Source organism: Aphidius gifuensis, linkage group LG6, assembly GCF_014905175.1.
Source record: "Aphidius gifuensis isolate YNYX2018 linkage group LG6, ASM1490517v1, whole genome shotgun sequence".
Taxonomy (NCBI): Eukaryota; Metazoa; Arthropoda; class Insecta; order Hymenoptera; family Braconidae; genus Aphidius; species Aphidius gifuensis.
Genome location: NC_057793.1, coordinates 9,174,999 through 9,191,102, shown reverse-complemented (window position 1 = coordinate 9,191,102; position 16,104 = coordinate 9,174,999). Strand labels below are relative to the sequence as shown.

Below are 16,104 nucleotides of genomic sequence, written 5' to 3'. Positions count from 1 at the left end.
ATTGCGACTGATAAAGATAAAAATATAAAAATGCGCGTGCGCATACATATACAAATAAAAATATCTAATATTATAGCTATATAAAAAAGAAAAAAAAAATATTTTTTCCCCTTACGGTTGTCCTTCTTCATCGTCCCCTTGTGCTACCACCTCGCCCAATGACCCTATGTATATCAACATACATATATGCAAAAAAAAAAGAGGAAAAAAAAAATACTGTACTCAATAGTCCTAGAGCAGAATCCCCCAAGAGAAAATTTCAGCCTCTCCTACAGTGCCTACCAGCCAATCTTGTCTGTATTGATGTCATGCTAAAATGTATATATATTTTCATCTCTTTTTTATTCATACATATACCACTGTCTTATTCTAATGTGTGCAAGTCTCTCATTTTTTTTTTTGCTCTCCATCAGACGATATATACATTATACTGTATATTTCAATCTTGGCAGTAAAAAAAAAAAAAAAAAAAAAGTTATTAGAGGGGAATTCAAACGGCAGAAAGATTTTTCATAAGTGTGTCCTCCACGACCTCGTATAATGCTGCATGTATTAAAGTGAGATGAAAATACATGTGCAAATAATAATAATAATGATAATAGTGAGAGGCATCTTCGCAACTTCTAGTATACTTCTAGTATTATCTATCTTTCTTCTTTGCCCCTGACAGCTATACTCCCCACCGCCCACTGAAGTGTTCTCCTCTACCTCACGCCACCCTGCATCACCACTCTCGTTGCAAACGTCCGCGACTGGGCTCGACAGACTCGACAATTTTCCTCTTCAACCCGCAACCCGCTATTACCCAGTCGAGCCGACAAGCCGCGTTTGTATTTCCCCTTTTACCGCACTGTCTCTCTTCTCCCCCGCCCGCCACCGCTTTTAGCTACGCATCGTCAATGCTTCTATCCTTGCTCGAGACCCGCGACAGCGCCCCTCCCGCACCGGCGCGTCTGCTAACTCCACAATGTATATACTCCAATACCAATTCGTTCCTGACCAGCCACATGCACGTGTTAATCCATCTTTACATATACACACACATGTGTTTATATATATAGAATATATCATATATGAGAATGAGTGTCGTAAACAGGCGCGCCAAATGGATTTTCTTGTGGAAGGAGTATAAAAGGGGCAAGCATAGCGGGCAATAACAAGGCTTGTGTACATGTATGTGTATATATATTTTTTTTATTTATATATATATACATAAAGTTTATATGTATGTGTATGTTTTTGCAATGGTTGGAGTCGGTCGGCCGAGCGTCTAGTCATGTGACCTTCCCGTCAAAATAGCCTCCTGCGTATATAACAAAGTGAGAGAGAAAAAATTAAAATAAATAGAGTGAAAGAAAGAGAAGGGTATGGGTGCCATGAGTCGCGACCACCGACACGCTCACCGACCGACGACTTGGTGAAGGGCTATGGAGACTTGGGAGGGGGGAACGGGTTGGGTCGTCGGTGATGCTTTTAAGATAAAATAAAAAATAAATATATATATGTATATATAAAACAGAGAAATAAAAGAGATGGATATAAAGAAAGAGATGCTGACGTGAAAACACGTGTGTTGATGGAAAAGAAAAAGACAGATAATTATATGCGCGCGTGCGCTGATTTTAAGATTTTTTAGGTGCGGATGGAGATTTTTGTTGAATTTCGTGTTGAAAGGCTTTTTTTTCTTTTTTTTTTTTCTCATCTTTTTTGCAATTTTTTCCTCTATTGATTTTTTTTCCCGTTTTTTTTTTTTCTTTTTTTTTTTTCGTAAATAACGGGATTGGAGTTTGTGGATTTTTCACTTGTGTGCTTATTTTTTTTAACATGTTAGAAATTAAATTTTTTTATTAGGTATTATATAAATTTTTATTTTTTTAAATATTTAATTAATTATTATTAATATTTGGTATTTAAAATGAGTAAAAAGAGGTTTAAATAAAGTCTGAATTAATATGCAATGTATAAAATTTCATTGATAAATTTCATGCTGTATTGTTAATGTTGTCTAAAATTTTCTTGGCAAAAGAAATTTTCCGAGAATTTCTATTGGTCGAATTTCGGAGAAATACAGAGTTGGACAGAATAATATTTATAAATACCAAGTTATTCAGTAGAAAATTACAGAGAAGTTTCTTAAAAATACAGAAAAATATTCATTAATACAAAATTTCTACGGAGAAAATGGCGAAAATTACGGAGAAAATTTGGAGAAATATTTTCATTCGTTATTTTCTGAAAATATTACTCTATTTTTTTTGCGTTTTACTCCGAAATATTTTGGAGAAAAATCTACGAAATGACGAGCGGAGTAATCAAGAAATAAATATAAGAAAAAACTTGATGTATTTAGTAATCAGTATTCTTTAATTTTTCATGAAATTAAAAAAAATTTTTTTACATTCTCAAAAAGGTCGATGCTCATGTAAACGATCGACCTGGTTGAGGGTTGAAATGCGCGTTATCCTAGTGTGAATAAATCCACAAATGCGACGACGCAGAATTTTACGATCAACGATGGAATGCGCCGCTGTTGTCTCTCTATTATTATTATTTTTATCATTAATTTTATTTATTTTTTTTTCTTTTACTTTTCTCTATGCACTGTTCTATCCTACACAAGTACTACTGTGTACACTCTTTGTCTTTTTTATATTATTATTTTTATCTATCTGACTGGGCTTTTAAATAGCCAACAAGAATAATAAATAACAAGCTTAAAAAAAATTATTAAACATCTATTGAGCTTGGATAAAATATATTTAGTGAAGTTATCATTGAGTAATATTTATATTTACAATTGATAAGATATTATTGAGAAAAAAATAAAAATTTAATGATAAATAATTGAGGACAAAACGTCATCAATAAACTGACCGTATTAAATTTTTTTTCATTTAAAAAAAATAACAATTTATCGTAATAAAAAGTTGCTAAATTAATGATTAATTTTTTAAATTAAATAATATATATTTTTAATAATTAAAAAACTTTTTTATTTTTTTTTTTTCTAACTTAACGCAAATTTTTAATGTATGAAACTTTATTTCCTGTTTAACTACGTCGTTTTAAATTTCCATGACATTTGCAATGAGCCAATAGTTTTTTTTTAAAAACAAATTTCAATGCAATGACAATGCGTCATTTAATATCAAATAATTTATCATGATAATTTTATAAATTAAAATATATTTTTAAATACAATTTTCTGTTAATAATAAATATTATAATTTAAGTTATTTAATTGATTTAATTTACAGTTCAAAGTCAATAAAATAAAATTTAATTAATTTAATATAATGATCATTTTTGCGTTATTATTAAAATCAAATATTAAGTATATGAAAAGTGCGCTTGCACAAAATGTTTTCATCATGAAACTTCGAAAATTTTATACATAGAGTGAAGTATAAATATACGTACAAGTCAGAGAGTGCACATCGGGCTAACCCCGTCTCATATTGGTACAAAATTCTATACCTAAAAACGTCCCACTGTCGTATGACTCAGTGACAAAAAGATGTCAATTTTTTTTTTTTTTTTTTATTATTATTTATTTTATAAAACATTCAACAGTTGTAAAAAAAAAAAAAAAACAAATAGCAAGATGTTTATATCTCTGTTGTTGTCATAAATACATTTTTTTTTTATTTTTTTTATATTTTTATTTTTAAATACATAAATATTCTGGGGGCACGACTCGAGGTCCAATGATATCATGAGCAATTTTCTCATTAAATTTATTATTTTCTTCTCTTATTCATGACAAATATATATATAAAATTTTCAACAAAACAAAGATATATTTTTTATATTATCATTTTATTTATTTATAATTTTATAAATACATTTTTTTTTTTTTTTTATGTTTTTGATGATATATATAATCGAACTTGTTGTTGGATATAATAAAAAATATTTGATAAAATAAATTGACGTCAAAGTAAAGTTAAAAAAAATGGTTATTAATATAAATTGTTTGTAATTGTTTTTTAAAAAAATTGTTGTATGTAACTTGTTGAAAATATTTAAGCTTGAAAATTTAAATGATCAATGACCTTATAAAGTTATGAAAAGAAAAAAAAAATAATTTATAAAAATTTATTATTTATTATTTCTTGCAAATACGTATTTCCATTTAATACGTGTCACTGAATGCACACGCATTTTTATTAATATATGTTAATATTGTGCGTTGGTATGCAATGCAATAACTTAAAAAAAAAAAAAAAATTCAAAATATGTATATCTTGATGATCGTGTGGATTTAAAAGGGGAACAAAGTGAGAAGGGACAAAAAATTTTGCATTAAACGTTACGTGTTGCAATTACAGTGAATATGTATACAAAATAATTTGCATATATTGTATTTATATATTATTTTATGTTTGTATATGTGTTATGTTGACGCTTCCATCATCAAAATATAACTGATTATCTATAGTGATATGTACGTAGGAATATTGTTTCCGCCTACGAATTATATTTTTCATTCACCAAGTTTTTTCTCTTTTTCTTTCATAATTAAAATATTTTTTAAAAATATTAATAAAATTATGAAAATCTGCACAGTTGGAATGATAATTTAATGTTGAATTTTTAAATATCTTGGAATGTTAAATTAACATTTGCCAAAAATATTAAACTCATCATAGTTTAACGATTTTATTTAGAAAAAAAAAAATGTTTATTCTACAATAGAAAATTAAAAATTTAAATACAGAATCAATATATTATTTTTAAATGTTAATATGACATTTATTTTTTCCATTTTGATTAATATTATCATCTGAAAAAAAATGTAAAACTATATTTTTTGAATTTTAAATAACTTTTTTTTTTTTTCTTAACTGTGAAATTTTTATTTTTAACATTTTATTATTTTACATATATATTGTTTAATAATAGCCTTAAATGATACTAAATTTATGCGATCGATTATCTATTTTCAAAATATATAACCCACACTATTTAAACATATTTATTTTTTACTCCATGACAAAGAAAGTTTATAACAAAGTTCAAATTAAAAAAAAAATATATATTTTTACGGTGTGATGATTGATGGATGATTAAATATAAAGAATTTTTTTTTTAATTTTATAAAAATAGGTTGAGCTTTTATTATATCAACCTGTATTGAATTATTATTATATAATTTGTAATTGAAAAATTGTTGAACCCGATGGTCTAAGAATATCTATATTGAAATTTTTAATTTTCAATATGCGCATTGTTCATTTCGTCTATTTTTAAATTAATTAAAAATCTTGTATTGATTGTTTTTTTTTTTTCTTTTATTGCAAACAATGATTTCAAGTAATATGAAGTTTCGAAATTGTTTTAATTGGGATTTATTGGGTTGGAAATGAAAAAACAATTTTAAATTTTTCTGAAAAATTATAAATATATTTTTCGTTGTGATTTTTATTGTTTTATTTAAATATATTAAACAAAAGAAATGAGGTTTTTTTTTTCTAATTTTATACTATGTGTAGAACAAAGCTTATATATTTTCCTTTTCTTTCGCTTCTATATTTTTTTTCCACGATATGATTTGGATTCTAATTTCGATGCGGGAGAACTTCATATATACATCGTTTTTTTATTCTTTTTTTATATGCTTGACTTTTTTTTTTTTCTATATACTAATAAAGAAAAACTCGGGTTTATTTATCTTGAGTCGTAAAATTATATCATTGTATTTTGAAGGTGAAGAAACGTGAATGCATGCAGTTTTAGAAAGGTAAGAAAAATTTAAAATTTATTGGAAAATTACTTGTCTACTTTTTCACATGTGTCAAAAATAAATAAGAGTATTAATTTAGTAAATTTTCGAAACTCTTTTAATCGAAATTTAACGTGTCTTTTATCTTTTTCTATAAAATTAATTTAATTATTTTTTTGCTCAAAAATAAATAAGCAAATACACAAATTTTGATTTTTTATAACATTGATAATTATTTAAGTTTTACATAAAAAATTTTTTGTATATTATTTTTCAACAATTGTTTAATGTAATCATCAAATAGAACAGATGAAAAAAATATTCTTATAATTTATTATCAGTTGGTATATCCGCACTGAAAAACATCAGGCAATATTCTTATCTTCATTAAACATATTTTTTTATTTGATTAATTTATTCGACTTATTATTTACAATTGTATCTTTGTAATGAATTTTTTAATATATATTTTTTCTTTATTTACTTTTTTGATACCCCACGAACTCTTTTATCAGTGATACATTTACATAGCCTTCATAATTTATATCATCCTTGTAATTTTATTTTTTAAAAATAATAAAATTTATAATTTTATTTAATTTTATATATTTATTTATCTGAAATTAGAACACAAGTGTTTTTAACTAAAAATAATGTGAATTGATTTTTCCATTTTCCTTGTTAAATTATTCACATCATTTATCTTCCCACGGATCTTTGGTGCTCAAGTCCAAAAATAACAAGCAACTGAGGGATAAAATAAACCAGTTTTCTTTCTCTTCTAGCGCTCTCTCTTATAATTTAAAAAAATTTTTTTGACGATTGAAGTTTCTATTTTAAAAAAAGTCATATTTAATATTCAAATTTACCGCGCTTTTTATTTGGGGAAATATATTTTTAAAGATGGTGGGGAAATGTTTTGTTACTAGTTAAAACTTTTCTAATTTTTTTAATGATTAAATTCAATTATTTTGCATTTTTATTTAATAACACATCATATCATATTTTTTTCTTTATATTTTGATTAATTCATCTATTAAAAATCAGTCAATTTTAATTTTTCAAAGACTTGTTTTAAATTTCATGGGGAAAATGGCTGCGCTTTTTTGTTTCGTAATTTGATTGGTTAATATTGACAAATGATCAACCAATGACATTAGATAGACTAAAGTTTATTTGTTTTTATTGTTATTCAACAATAAATGAGTGTGTGTGTGTCAAGATTTTTAATAAAAAAAATAAAAAAATAAAGTTTCTTGTTGTGTGACTTGTGTGTGATAATATCAAGCAATTTTCAACAATTTCAAGTTTGTTAATCAGCATCCAAGATGTCGATATTTATTGCAAAAAATGCATTGAAATTGTCTCCAGGAATATCTCGTCAAGGTACGTATTTACATGAATTAACAAAACTACCAGGTTGATATTTATTGTTGATTGAAAATAAAAAATATAATTTAACATTATTGTGACGTACAACTTCAGCTGGTTGTAAGGTACAAAGTTCGTTTCGAAAATCTCCTTGGATAAATTAAAATAGAAAAAAACAAATATATATTCCCATTTGCTAATTTAACTGAAATATCTGAATGACAATTTGATCCCAATAATGATTAATCAAATGAATATATAAATATAAAATAATAATGTTAATATTTTTCGAATTACAGGTTTCTTAGGATCAACAGTTGTTGGAAGTAAACAATATGCAACAAAAAATGATAATCAAGGAGGTAAAAAAATTGTTTTTGTTGATGCTGTTAGAACACCATTTTTATTGTCTGGTACTGATTACAATAAATTGATGGCACATGATTTAGCAACACACACATTATTGTAAGTATTAAAAAAACAAAAAAAAAAATAATAACAAAAGTAAAAAGAAAATAATTAATATTGAATTTCAACAGACATCTTCAGAGAAAAACAAATATTCCAAAAGAAATGATTGATTATGTTGTGTATGGTACTGTAATGCAAGAAGTTAAAACATCAAATATTGGACGTGAAGCTGCACTTGCTGCTGGTTATAGTGATCGTACACCAGCTCATACTGTAACAATGGCTTGTATAAGTAGTAATGTTGCATTAACAACTGGTATGGGTCTCATAGCAAGTGGTGCATTTGATGTTGTTGTTGCTGGTGGAGTTGAATTTATGACTGATATTCCAATAAGACATAGTCGTCAAATGCGTAGTACAATGCTTAAAGCATCAAAAGCAAAATCATTTGGACAAACATTATCAATACTTTCAACAATTAGACCTGGACATTTTATTCCTGATGTAATTATATATTTATATTTTTATCAATTTGAATATTAATATGATTTTTTTTTCAATTAAAGGTACCTGGTGTTGCTGAATTTTCATCTGGTGAAATAATGGGACACTCATCTGATCGTCTTGCAGCATCTTTTGGTGTAACAAGAGCTGAACAAGATGAATATGCACTTAGATCACATACACTTGCTAAACAAGCTGAACAACGTGGTGATTTATCTGATTTAGTACCATTTAAAGTACCAGGAAAAGATAAAGTTGTTGATAAAGATAATGGTATTCGTGTATCAACACCAGAATCATTGGCTAAATTAAAACCAGCATTTGTTAAACCATATGGAACAATAACAGCAGCAAATGCTTCATTTTTAACTGATGGTGCTTCTGCTGGTCTTATTATGACTGAAGAAAAAGCTAAACAATTGGGACTTAAACCAAAAGCATATATGAAAAGTTTTACTTATGTTTCACAGGATCCAATTGATCAACTTCTTCTTGGACCAGCTTATGCTATTCCAAAAGTAAATTTAAAAATTACATTTTATTAAATTTTATGTTATTTATGTATTTTCATTTTACATAGGTTTTGGATATTGCTGGACTCTCAATGAAAGACATTGGTGTTTGGGAAGTTCATGAAGCATTTGCTGCTCAAATATTAGCAAATTTAAGAGCTTTAGATTCAGATTATTTTGCTAAAGAATATCTTAAAAAAAGTGCAAAGATTGGAGTACCAGATTTAAAAAAATGGAATGCTTGGGGTGGTTCACTTTCAATTGGTCATCCATTTGCAGCAACTGGAGTTAGATTAGCTTGTCATACAGCCAATAGAATGATCAAAGAAGATCAACAATTTGGTCTTATTGCAGCTTGTGCTGCTGGTGGACAGGTAAAATTTAATTCTACACTTAAATTTTTTTCATTTTCATATATGATTTATCATTTTTTTATTTGAATTACAGGGTGTTGGTATGATCATGGAAAGACATCCAGATGCAAAATTATAAATAAATAATTAATTTACTATTTTTATACACCAGTTATGGAAATAAAATTTAGAATTTATATCAAATAATTAAATGAAAAAAAAAAAAAATTACTTATATTGTTAAAAGTATATTTTTTTGTAAATTTTTGATCATATTTTTTTTTCACAAATTATGAACTAATTGAATATAGTATTGTTAATAAAAATAAAAGAGAAATTTATTGAATTTATTTAATTATTTATTCTAAAGTATGTACATTAAATAATGATGGAAGTGAATTTGAATTAAGATGTTGTCTAACAGCTAAATCAAGAATTTTTTTAATATTCATACAACCAAATAATGCTCTACTTTTCATTCCTTCAAGTTTACTAAGATGAAGACGTTGTCCAGAACCTTGAGCAATAACAATAAGACCTGGTTCTTTTGTAACTTCATTAATTGTTTCTGGTAATGCAACAACAGATAATGTAACACCTGGTCCATATTCTTCAAGATTATTTGCATCAAGTATACCAATACCACCAATTTCATCATCATATTTAACTGATGAATCTGGTAATGTTACTGTACAACCAATAGCATAATCTTTTATTGGTATACCAGCATCAATAAGTGCAATTGTTGCTGCATTAACAGCAGCACAATAATCACCACCATCAACTTGAAGTACTTCAATAAATATATCAATTTGTGAACGTGGAAATGTTTCAAGATTTAATATTGCTTCCATGGCATGTCTAAGTTGTATTGATCTTTCTTGAGTTTTTTTATCACCTCTTGGTCTTCTTTTTCTTTCACCAGAACTTAAACAAAATACAGCCATACTGTATTGACAATTAACAAGACCTTTTGTTGATTTATTTGCAGTACTTCTTGCTGCTGCACCTCTTGGCTAAAATAAACAATTTTTTTTTTTATAAATACATGGTATAATTGTCAATTGTTTAAATTATATTATTACCTGATGTGGACCATAAACAGTAGCTAATATTTTTGTTTTTCCTTGTTCTAAATATGCACTACCATCAGCTTGTCCAAATACACCCATTCTAACACGAATTTGACGTAATTCCAGTGGTTTTCTACCATCAACACGTAAACCACCATGATCTTGTACTAAATCATGATCCATTTTAATATTTTTTTAATAATAAATTTACAATATAAATAAATAAATAAACACTTGTAACCTCAAATGATCATAGACATTAAGACATGTGCAACCAAATTTAGGCAATTTCTATAAATCGACAGTCGCTGGATCATTAACCTAACTAAACCTGAGATGACTTGAAGGTATGTCAATAATAAATAATAATGACGTTTAAGATGTCAAAATAAATATTTCAAGACAACAAAAATATATAATTGTTTAAATAAATTATAAAATGGCAGAAAATAAAAAATTAGAAATCGAAAAAAATACAAATTTGGGTAAATATTTCGATGATAATACTTTAACAGTATTTGATGAAATAGTATCATCAAATTCATCAACAGATTTTTTTAATTCATCACAATCACAAGTATCAGGTATATGTGAATTAAATGAATTATCACCAATGTCAGAAATAAATACAACTGAATTTTTAAATACAAATACAATATTTACAAGTGAAAGATCAACAGATATATCATCTGATTATCATCGTGATGCTTGGATACCATCTGAAAATACAAGATTAATATTACGTACAATAGCAACATCAACACCAGGTACATGTTTACCAGATCGTATTAATTTAACAATGCCTGGTTTAACATTACAAGGTGATATGGTTGATACAACAAAAGAAGCATCAATACATTATCTTGGTGATGATGAAAATATACATCGTAATGTATTAACATCATCTGATGTAACACAAGATGAACGTGGTTTAAGAAATTTAATACAAGCTGGATGTTATCGTGCTGCTGTTAATTTATCTGGTAGATTATTAGCTGTTTATGGACAAGGTTATGGAAAAATTAATTATCCAAGTAAACATACACCACATTCATTACAATTATGGTTTACAAGATTATCATTATTAGCTAAATTACGTCAAATTGATATATTAAAAGCTGAATCACAATCATTTGATAATTTAGATAAACCAGATATTTATTTTATATTTTATCCAGAATTATATGGTACACGTCATGGTTCAATGGCATCATTTTCATTTCGTTTATTACTTGCTGAAATACCATCATATTATGGTAAATATAAAGATGCAATTGATAATTTATATCATATATTATCAATAACAAATAAAATGATTGATAATTTAAATTTAAATTTAACTGAAGATGGTAATAGTACAGCTAAATTTACAACAAATGAAAAACAAGATGCAATTAAATTATGGTCTGGACGACGTTCACGTATTTTAATATCAATTATTAATTGTTCATTATTAACAAAAAATTTTATTCTTGCAATTGAAGTACTTGATGATTTGTTAAATTTATCTGAATGGAATAATGAACAAATTGATATTATTAAATCAGCAATTGGACGTGTACATTTATTTTTAGGTGATGTATTATCAGCTGAAAAAAAATTTACATTTAAAAATGATAAACATGATACACTTAATGTACGTGAATTAATTGATAGAGGTTTAATGGCTGTTGCACAAAATGCATTTCAAGAAGCATTTAATTGTTTTAAAGCTGCATCAATAATTGAACCAACAAATATTATGTTAATTAATAATATGGCTGTTTGTTTATTATATAATGGACAATTAAAAACAGCTGTACAATTATTAGAAACAAATGTTACACGTAATCCAATTAAATTTTTACAAGAACCTGTATTATTAAATATGTGTACACTTTATGAGCTACATACAACACATTGTAAACAATCAAAATTACATCTGTTAAGACAAATGAATAGATACAAAGGTGATGCAACTGATATATCATGTTTAAAATTAACCTAATATATTTTATTTTTTCATGTATAAATGTATATGTCAAAAAGAAAAACAAACAAATTAATAAAATGAAATTTATTTTTAATTGTTAAACATAAATTAACAACACTGTTTTTATTTTATTTAAAATATTCGCGCGCAAAATAAAAACCCCCCGCGCTAGTGGCTAAATAATGAACTATAATTTCAAAATGGCTGATTGGTTGTCTTTTTTTTTTTTTACGTTTACGTGTTTGTTTCAGTTTTTTTTTGCTTCATTAAAGATCAAACACACATTCATGGTTATTTGACTGTTTCTTGACAACGTCATTGATTAAATTTGCATTAAAAATAATATTGTAATTATTAATAATAATACAAAAAAATGGTAATAAAATTATGAATATTTATGTGTCATAATAATTGTTACAATTGTTGTCATTTAAAATTAATTAATTTTTTAGGCTCAGGAAGTTGAAGAGACTATGAAGAGAATTCAATCTCATAAAGGAGTTGTTGGTACAATTGTCGTTAATTCTGAAGGTTTGTTTTTAATTAATTTGTAATAGTAATAAAAGATAGTAATTTTTAATTGTAAATAAATTAATTAGGTATACCAATAAAAACAACAATGGATAATACAACAACTGTTCAGTATGCTGGTTTGATAAGCCAATTGTCAGATAAAGCAAGATCTGTCATTCGTGATTTGGATCCAACAAATGATTTGACATTTTTGAGAATTCGTAGTAAAAAACATGAAGTTATGGTTGCACCTGATAAAGAATTTATACTAATTGTGGTACAAAATCCGGTTGATTAGTTTAAAATTAATTTAAAAAAATACTGCACTCAAAAATTTTATAAATTCATTAATATCATTTGTTAAATTTTTCTTTTACAATGATAAATAATAACATCAATTATTCACTTAATTACTAATCATTTTTTAATGTGCAATGGAAAATTTACTGTCATAAATAAAATAACAAAACTTTTTGTATTTTTTGGGCACCAAAACTGACAGGCAGTCAATGTTTATTTAGCACAATTAAGTTGATTATTTTCTTTTTCGTGTCAATATGAATGCTGGTTTTAATTCAATGAATAAATTGTAAATGCCATTAAAAAAAATATTTATTTCACATTAAGAATAAATTTATTATTACAAATATAGTCTTGAGTGTTTATTATAATTTTTTTTTATTTAAATTTAATTTATCGTATAAAAATATGTCATGGTTAATTGATAATATCAATATTTTTTTCTCAACAAAAATAGGCAGTTGAAAATATATATTTTGTTGAATTGAAAACTAAAATTAATATTTCAGTTTTGCTCCGAAATTTATCTTGAAAATATTACTTTTTTTTGAATATTAAATTTCAACATTTGAGCTAAATATTAAATAAACATTCAACAAAAAATATAAACCCATTTTAACATTTAAAAAATGTTAAGTTTAATATTTTTCTTTTTTAATAATTGTATCCTTAAAATAATCTAATCAAAGCATTATAAAAGTTATAAAAGTATAAATGCACTGGTACAAATAATTTGAGATTCTCAAGAAAATAAATCAAATAAATTATTGATTAACAATATTTTTTTTAGTTGCTGGATGAAAAAATTGATAATAAATAATCATAAATGACATTCCAAGAATAAATGGAGCTGTACAAAGAATAATAATTAATTCATAATACCATTTTGTAACAGCAACATCAAAATAAATCCATATTAAACAAGCAAAAACATTTTCAATACCACAAATAGTATAATAAAATGCATGTCGCCAGTATGTTGGTCCTTCACTTGGTTTTAAATATGTAAAAATAGATATAACACCAATTACCGAAGCAAATAGCCATGATTTAATTTTTTCAACAATAGTAAGACGTGCATGTGGAGGTTTTCTAAGATCACGACAAAATTGTTCAACACCAGATGGTCTAAATAATATCCAAATTGTCATTATAATCCAGTGTACTATTGCAACAATTAATGTGTACATTGTAAATACTGTTGCTGCTGCACTGATTGCAACAATTCTTGAAACTAAAAAAAACAAAAAAGAATTATCTCAATATGATTTTTAATAATTGTATCTTGATGATTAACAAACAACAAAATAAATTACCAGTGATAAAAAAGTGCCAGAAAAATTGTAGATAACTTCCAATTGCAGTGATATTTTCTTTGTCCCACTGGGCAAGTCTTATACTGCGATGATAAGATGCCATTGCCCAGCCCATTCCTATCAATGAACTTAGTATCGAAATACACTGATGAATAACTGCAATAGTAATTTAAATAAATATTAACATTAGTTGTTAATAGTAAATAATAAATATACTTACAATTTGAATTGATATTTTGTTCATCATGATTGATCATCATTATTGTTAGTTGGAGTATTTGATGTGGTGCTGCTTCAAGAAAACATTCAAATACTCTTAAAAGTGCAATATCTTGTTCTTCTTTTAACATTTTAAGATAATATTTTTTTTGTTTTAAATTATCACCTTTAGCTTTGTAATTATATGATTTTAATGCAAAATTAAAACAATCAATGTAACGTAATACTGGTGCTAATTGAAATATCAAAATTGCTGGCCAACATAAAACATTACGAACAGTTTTATTAGCAAGTGTTTGTGTTTTATAATTTTCTGCATTTTTCTAAAAAGAAAAAAATTACAATATCATGATTAAAATACATAGTTATTAATAAATTATTTAATTTTATTTTTTCTCATTTACCTCGCAGTCTTGATTGTACATTCTGATGCTGACAATGATGTTGATAAATGATGGAGCAAATAAGAAAATAACAGTCCATATGAAGTATCCAAACATTCCACCAACATAATAACTTCTTGCAAGATTTAAATCAGCACCAATGTCAATTAAATGAGTTAATATTGATACACAAATCCAAAATAAATCACATTTTGTAACAAGTGCTTTGCTCAATGGTACATCACCAACGTCAATTCCAAAATTTGGAATTGGAAATAATGCATCAATGTCATCATTTGATTCTTTCATTTTGTCATTATTTATGATTTTTAGTGTTAGTTTTTCAACCTCCTCACTATTATCATTTACTCTTACACCATTTTCCATTGTTATTTAAATATTATCGAAATTGATTGGTATAAAATTGTCTAAATCACTTATTTAGTTCAGTGTTTGAGTAAAAAAAAATATGTTTGGCAAGTGGCAACAAACAAAAACAAAAAACACTCGTATTTGTTGACATCAAGATGATATTTAACATATGGTAAGAAGAAATATTACTGCTAGTTTTTGGTAATTTACCAAGAGAATTAAAAATGTTAAAATACCGGTATTTAATACGGTACTTTTGTGTTGACAATAATAATTATTATTATTATTAAATATCAATAAATAATAATGATTAATAATTAATAAATATTTGGGTGGAAAAACAAGACGAAATTTATTATTTTTTTTGAAATGTTTCTAGCAGTTTTTAGCAGTTTTTAGCAGCTGACATTCTGTGACATCTAGCGTTTGAAGTTTCGAAGTTACGAAATACTTGAAGGCAGTCGGTAATAATATTATCAGCTAGTTGACCATGAAGAATATATAAAAATTAAGAAGGCAAACTCTATCAATAGAATCCATGCTAAAAAATAGATCACTAAATTGATACATAAAATGGATAATAGGTGGTGACAAGTCGCTGGAAAACCACATGGTTTTCATCGGTTTGGAATTGCTTTGCCAGTTGGATTTGTTTAATGCGTATCAATATTATTAATTTATAAAAAGAAAAAGAAAATATTCAATTTATAATCGTTCCTAAATGACAACTTGAAATTGCTATCTTTTTCCAAAATTTCATAATGTCTATAATTATTAACAGAATTCAAAGAAATTTTAGCAGTTCATGGAAAACAGCTTGATAAAAAAGATAAAAGTTAATAACTTTTTTAATAATCAATTCTTTTTTTTATATGAATTTTTTATGATGAAAGTTTTGATAACACTATTATTAGGCTTAGCCTCCCAAATGAAGTTTTTTTTTTTGAAGAAAAAATATATTTTCAACCAAATTTCTATTCACATTTGTTGAAAATACACATAAAGGAGCTTTTTTTAAAGCTCGGGGCCGTATTGTGAGATGTTTATATCAGTTTGATAAATAATCAATGAAATTTAAAA

At 25.9% G+C, this 16,104-nt stretch overlaps 5 protein-coding genes across 5 annotated transcripts; 3 read left to right on the top strand and 2 right to left on the bottom strand.

Annotated features, from left to right (window-relative positions):
- Positions 1-6,909: 6,909 nt before the first annotated feature.
- Positions 6,910-9,217, top strand: LOC122859378 (trifunctional enzyme subunit beta, mitochondrial). Its single transcript, XM_044162932.1, has 6 exons — positions 6,910-7,111; positions 7,396-7,561; positions 7,636-8,011; positions 8,074-8,529; positions 8,592-8,897; positions 8,971-9,217. Exons 1-6 carry the CDS (start codon positions 7,054-7,056, stop codon positions 9,013-9,015), a joined length of 1,407 nt encoding a protein of 468 aa, XP_044018867.1. The 5' UTR covers positions 6,910-7,053; the 3' UTR covers positions 9,016-9,217.
- LOC122859380 (exosome complex component RRP41) lies at positions 8,973-10,232 on the bottom strand. Its single transcript, XM_044162934.1, has 2 exons — positions 9,962-10,232; positions 8,973-9,892 (listed from the first exon to the last, which is right to left on the bottom strand). Exons 1-2 carry the CDS (start codon positions 10,130-10,132, stop codon positions 9,236-9,238), a joined length of 828 nt encoding a protein of 275 aa, XP_044018869.1. The 5' UTR covers positions 10,133-10,232; the 3' UTR covers positions 8,973-9,235.
- A 92-nt stretch (positions 10,233-10,324) lies between these two features.
- Positions 10,325-12,081, top strand: LOC122859377 (trafficking protein particle complex subunit 12). Its single transcript, XM_044162931.1, has one exon. It carries the CDS (start codon positions 10,389-10,391, stop codon positions 11,934-11,936), a length of 1,548 nt encoding a protein of 515 aa, XP_044018866.1. The 5' UTR covers positions 10,325-10,388; the 3' UTR covers positions 11,937-12,081.
- A 115-nt stretch (positions 12,082-12,196) lies between these two features.
- LOC122859381 (dynein light chain roadblock-type 2) lies at positions 12,197-13,085 on the top strand. The gene is made up of 3 exons (XM_044162935.1): positions 12,197-12,298; positions 12,375-12,452; positions 12,521-13,085. Exons 1-3 carry the CDS (start codon positions 12,295-12,297, stop codon positions 12,730-12,732), a joined length of 294 nt encoding a protein of 97 aa, XP_044018870.1. The 5' UTR covers positions 12,197-12,294; the 3' UTR covers positions 12,733-13,085.
- On the bottom strand, positions 13,075-15,213 carry LOC122859379 (XK-related protein 6). The gene is made up of 4 exons (XM_044162933.1): positions 14,674-15,213; positions 14,271-14,592; positions 14,051-14,206; positions 13,075-13,968 (listed from the first exon to the last, which is right to left on the bottom strand). Exons 1-4 carry the CDS (start codon positions 15,037-15,039, stop codon positions 13,499-13,501), a joined length of 1,314 nt encoding a protein of 437 aa, XP_044018868.1. The 5' UTR covers positions 15,040-15,213; the 3' UTR covers positions 13,075-13,498.
- Positions 15,214-16,104: the final 891 nt, after the last annotated feature.

Bases quoted from the DNA above. Each gene is read 5' to 3' on its own strand.
- LOC122859378 (XM_044162932.1), top strand. From the start codon at position 7,054: ATGTCGATATTTATTGCAAAAAATGCATTGAAATTGTCTCCAGGAATA. The intron at 8,012-8,073 runs GTAATTATATAT...TTTCAATTAAAG, and splicing joins CTGGACATTTTATTCCTGAT to GTACCTGGTGTTGCTGAATT. The intron at 8,898-8,970 runs GTAAAATTTAAT...TTTGAATTACAG, and splicing joins CTTGTGCTGCTGGTGGACAG to GGTGTTGGTATGATCATGGA.
- LOC122859380 (XM_044162934.1), bottom strand. From the start codon at position 10,132: ATGGATCATGATTTAGTACAAGATCATGGTGGTTTACGTGTTGATGGT. The intron at 9,893-9,961 runs GTAATAATATAA...TGTTTATTTTAG, and splicing joins CTGTTTATGGTCCACATCAG to CCAAGAGGTGCAGCAGCAAG.
- LOC122859377 (XM_044162931.1), top strand. From the start codon at position 10,389: ATGGCAGAAAATAAAAAATTAGAAATCGAAAAAAATACAAATTTGGGT.
- LOC122859381 (XM_044162935.1), top strand. The intron at 12,453-12,520 runs GTTTGTTTTTAA...TAAATTAATTAG, and splicing joins AATTGTCGTTAATTCTGAAG to GTATACCAATAAAAACAACA.
- LOC122859379 (XM_044162933.1), bottom strand. From the start codon at position 15,039: ATGGAAAATGGTGTAAGAGTAAATGATAATAGTGAGGAGGTTGAAAAA. The intron at 14,593-14,673 runs GTAAATGAGAAA...TTTTCTTTTTAG, and splicing joins TGTACAATCAAGACTGCGAG to AAAAATGCAGAAAATTATAA. The intron at 13,969-14,050 runs GTAATTTATTTT...TGTTTTTTTTAG, and splicing joins CTGGCACTTTTTTATCACTG to TTTCAAGAATTGTTGCAATC.